The sequence below is a fragment of the Poecilia latipinna genome, unplaced genomic scaffold, assembly GCF_001443285.1.
Source record: "Poecilia latipinna isolate Pla-1442-1.1 unplaced genomic scaffold, P_latipinna-1.0 Scaffold4313, whole genome shotgun sequence".
Taxonomy (NCBI): Eukaryota; Metazoa; Chordata; class Actinopteri; order Cyprinodontiformes; family Poeciliidae; genus Poecilia; species Poecilia latipinna.
The window spans coordinates 8,250-13,118 of NW_015116929.1; the positions used below are offsets into that span (position 1 = coordinate 8,250).

Genomic DNA, 4,869 nt, shown 5'->3' on the forward strand with positions numbered 1-4,869 from the left:
TCAAATGCTATGTTCGTAAGTGCTTTGTAGACATCTTGCTGTAAAACTTTAGGATCGATTAAATTAAGAAAATTAAGACTAAACAACATGGCAGAGCTATATAATATTACTACATAAAGCTAATTTTTAAAGTTTAATCGGTAATACTTTTATAATAAATTTATGTCAGATCGTGATTTCTTGGTTAATGTCAAGTTGTCATAACAAAGACATTTTGAATAATGTCAACTTTGTATTAAAAGTGTCATGATTTACCGAATGACACTTTATGACAACAGTCATAAATATTCATGAAGACTTATTCATGTTCATGACAGGTGTTATGTCAGTCTTATTCACACCCCTTCAAATAAAGTGTTATCAGGGGTCTTATTTCCAGAAGGCCATGTCACTTTGAATAGCTGTTTTCAATTAATCAATAATATTTGAAAATTGATCTCTGTAATTTACTCAGCTTAACTTTATCCAACATTGATCTGATACATACATGTAAGTGCTGCAAAAAGGCATAAACTGAAGACATCTGTAAGAAGGCAAGTATTTCACTCTACATGGCATTTTCACTGCTTATTAATTGCCGTCATAGTTTATTATTATTGTTGTAATGGTCTAATAATTACCAACACCCTACCCTTTATGTTTGCTACAAAAAATTAGTTTAAGATTCATATAAATTATTACCACTGCCCTGATGATAGTAGTAATGTTTGTTATTGTAATAAACAATAATCAAGTAAAAAAGTTACATTAGAATTCCTGGGGCTTAATGTGACACAGTGGTTAGAGTATACAGTGATCTGTATACAGAGGCTACAGACTTTGATGCAGCCATCCCAAGTTAGTCTGCCATACTCGATTCTTTTGCTGCAGCTCTTTTCCTCGCTCTCTCTGAACTTTTCTTGTCAGATTACTATCAAATAAAGGACACCAGTGGCATAAAAAATCTTTAAAGATATAGTTAGAAATTAAAATTCTGTCTTTGCTCAATTTGATTTAGTTGACATTAAAGTTAGGCATCTATGAATCATGTGAATACAATTCACATTTTTTGTAGGAACTCATCTTAAGAGCAGGTTCAGCTTGAAATTGTTGGTTTTAAATTGTTTTCTTGATGTCCCACTTCTTGCAAACATCTGCTTTGTCTGCATGAAGCTGACAGTTATGCATGCATGCCACATATTTTTTCTCCTTTCAGTCATTCACTGACAAGCAAACGAAAAAAAAAATCAGTTTTACACGAAAGCACCCATTCTACAAGAACAAAGTTGCTGAACCCGATGGCAGTGATTCATATCGTAAGTAATCTCAGACACACAAGCACCTCAGCACAAGTTCAGTGTAAGTAATGTGGAGGACCTATATGAGAGTGACAAAATTTCTTTAACTTTTGGTTTTGTTTTTATTTTTATTGATCTGTTTTCCATGACTATACATAAGGCTTTTCAGTCAACAGGAATAAGATTACTATAACGCTTTTTTTTAATGTTATTTTGACATATGGCTGACTTTTCCTCTCAGTCATTGTAAGGACTGTTACATTTGTTTTTGTATTTGTTTTTGTTTGTTTTGGTTGCTCCTGCTGGCTAGATATTTCTGTAAGGCTAAACTTGTGGGTGAACTGCCTCCAACCTTTTGAATGTGCAGCTGTTCCCTTTCCTTTTTATCTTCTCCAACGGATCTCTTTGGATGATCAATAGGACATCGTGGGAATAGGTGATGATGGGTGTGGGACAAGAACATTGAGTAAGTTGGTTTAGAGAGGATTTCTCACCTCGGCCACTTCAAAGTTACTCACTGTACATCAGGGGTGCCCCAAGTCAGTCATGGAGGGCCGGCATCCTGCATATTTTAGGTAATGACCGGTGGTAATGACCGGCTCGTTAGATGCTTAGGCCATCTAACGAGTCATCATTGATCCAGGTGCGTTAAACCAGGGAGACAACTAAACCATACAGGATGCTGGCCCTCGAGGACTGACTTTGGGCACCACTGCTGAACATAAACATTTTTGTCTCAGCATGTCTCTCCTTTCTGTATTCCTGCATGCTGTAGCAGTTCATTTTTTACTGTTTTCTTATGTTGGACTGTCTGTCAAAGTGCAATTCTCATCTAAAGTTTGGAGTGTGTGAGACCTTGTTCTGTTCTATTTTATTTTTACCATAATTTTTACCCAAAAGTGTTGATCTATTGATATTTTTTGGTCCAAACTTTGTTTATTGGTCTGTTAGGTAGCATTTCTAAAAGGTTAAAAGAGATGAAAGATATTATTTTCCATAGAAAACACTGCCAAGCAGAAATAATTTTTTTTCAGCAATTCATGAAAAGAATGTAATCACATAAAATTACATGAATTGTTTTTAAGAAGTAACATCCTTCTACTTCCACTTATCCGGAGTTGGATCATGAGGCTAGCAGCTTAAGTAGGGAGGCCCAGACTTCCCTCTTCCCAGCCTCTTGGGCCAGCTCCTCTGGGGGAATCCCAAGGCCTTCCCAGGCCAGCCGAGAAACATAGTCCCTCCAGTGAGTCCTGGGTCTTCTCCTGGGCCTCGTTCAGGTGGGACGTGCCCGGAACACCTCACCAGGAAGGCGTCCAGGAGGCATCCTAACCAGATGACTGGGCCACTTCAACTGGCTAAAGAGTAGCATAAGATCTTTTATTCAGTTTAATTAAAGGACATTGGGTGAAGATGGTGAAGGACCAGGGGTCTTTAAATCCAGGCCTAGAGAGCCAGTGTCCCTAAATGTTTTGTTGTGTCCCTAGTCCAATACACCTGAATAAAATGGGTGAATTACTTCCTCATTATGCAGCCTGTCTTTGTGTATGAAAGTATATACAAGACTCTAATTAAGATTATGTCGGAGCATAAAAATATTGCCTGTGTGTTAATTTTTCTCTTGAAATTTGTGTATGTATCCTTGGTACAGAGCCCCCTAGAAACTTTTTTGCAGACCTGTGAAGACACTGTTGTTCTAATCAATGCAACTAATGATAAATGCATGGATGAGTTTATCTAGAAACTCATCACTCATCATGTGACAGAAGGCTGACTTTGTAATTAGGCCTGAGCAGCTAAGCGCTGCGAAGGCCTATTGTTTTTCTCTTTACTTAGCATCTTAAGGTTCATGTCTGAGTCCATCAAAACACCCAGAAACTGACTTTTTTTTAGGGTATCAGTTTAAATCAGCCCAACGTAAAGTTTGTAAAGTTTTTCACCTGGTTTGAATTTCTGATTGTATTTAAGTTTATGAAATATTTTAAAGCCTCAATGTGGATTTTTAACCTCATAAAAACTTGCCTAACGATCTGGAGCAAATATGTCAGCTTAACCCTTTCATGAATACTGGTCACTACAGTGGACAGCTATCTAAAAGCCATTTTCTTGTGCTTCGTATGGATTTTTATGTTATAAATGCACAGACCACTGAAGTGGGCACTAATAAAATACACTATCAACTACTGGCCATCAGCTGCAAATGGAAGAAATTATTTTTGTTAAATCCAATATGGCCAACAGACAAAAGAGGATTCCAACCGACCCTGTGCCTCCTTCTACTGTAGACGACTCTTGCAAGTAAAAAAAATATTGTGACATCAGATAACCACGAAAGAACAATACTACTGATGTATTTGTCAAATAACTTTGTATTTGGAGAAAATTACAATTGATCACCTAAAAAAAATAAAATAAAATAAAAAAAGTTTTTACTAAATTTTGTCCCTCCCTTTTTTATGCCTTAAGAAAATAAAAAAATGACAAAAATCCTGACACAAAGGATCATAATTCATGCATGAAAGGGTTAAATCTGTTTTTTCAAATGACATGACTCTACTTGAACATTTTTCAATTGTGGGGAAAAGTTCTAATATTTTTCTCTTTTCATCTCACCAGGAAATCAAGATGATGTAAGTCTCTCCTATGAATATGTGCTACGCCAAGAAAGTAAGTGGATTGTCTGAAAAAGGAAAAAATAACAAATACTCAGTAGGAAATTCCCCTAAAAGAATCTTAATGTAGTTTTAATGTTTTAATGTTGAATTATGGTTATTGTAACAGACCTAAAGCAAAATAAGTTTGGTTTGATTTTACCTCAGCCAATGAGGAAAAACAGGTGTATGTGTCTTTGTATTTGATTTCTGTAAATTTCTTGTTGAGCTATACATAAAAGAAGATCAGCCCGTCCTAGCATGGTGGAGGTCAGAGGTATGAAGCAGATTGAATTTGTAATACTCCCCTCAATTAGGCTCTGCAAAGACTATTCATTTACTGGCTGATGTTACAGAGGAGTCTTAATTCTGTGTGTAAAGCCTTACAAATCATGCCTAACCCTAACTATTAAGTAATCTCCCCATTCACTTGGTGTGAAAACAACTTCACTGTTGTTTTCACTTTGTGTCTGCTACTTTGTGTCTGGTATAAAACAAATTTTATCTTGTACTTTACTTCAAGTTATTTATGTAGAATTGCTTTAAATGTACAGTAAATACACTTACATCAGGGTTGAGCTGGCAAATGGAAAAAGACTTATTTTTGCCTTAGTCAAGGTTGGCAATTTTTCTGACAATCCATTACAATTATAACAACATTGAAAAATAAACAAATAAAATGGCAAATGTGCTGAGATTTTAAGAAAGGTTAATGACAGTGCTGAAATTCTGTGTATTCCTGTTCAGTTGATTATGCTAGACCTGTCATCATTCTTGGACCCATGAAGGACAAAATCAATGAAGATCTGATTGCGGAATTTCCGGACAAGTTTGGTTCTTGTGTCCCACGTAAGTTCCCAACACATAAATGTATTTTTTTGCATATACCAGTAAACACACAGACAATAACTTGGCATTAGGCATCTGGGTTTTTCCATTATGTA

At 36.0% G+C, this 4,869-nt stretch overlaps 1 protein-coding gene across 1 annotated transcript in view; it reads left to right on the forward strand.

Moving 5' to 3' along the window:
• Positions 1-297: 297 nt before the first annotated feature.
• The window catches only part of LOC106942485 (disks large homolog 2-like), a 17,094-nt gene continuing 12,522 nt past the window's right edge, over positions 298-4,869 (forward strand). Inside the window, exons 1-3 of the mRNA XM_015025766.1 lie at positions 298-1,743; positions 3,891-3,941; positions 4,673-4,774. Of these exons, the coding sequence (XP_014881252.1) occupies positions 4,708-4,774 (67 nt within the window). The 5' untranslated portion in view covers positions 298-1,743; positions 3,891-3,941; positions 4,673-4,707. The remainder of the gene's footprint in view (positions 1,744-3,890; positions 3,942-4,672; positions 4,775-4,869) is intronic.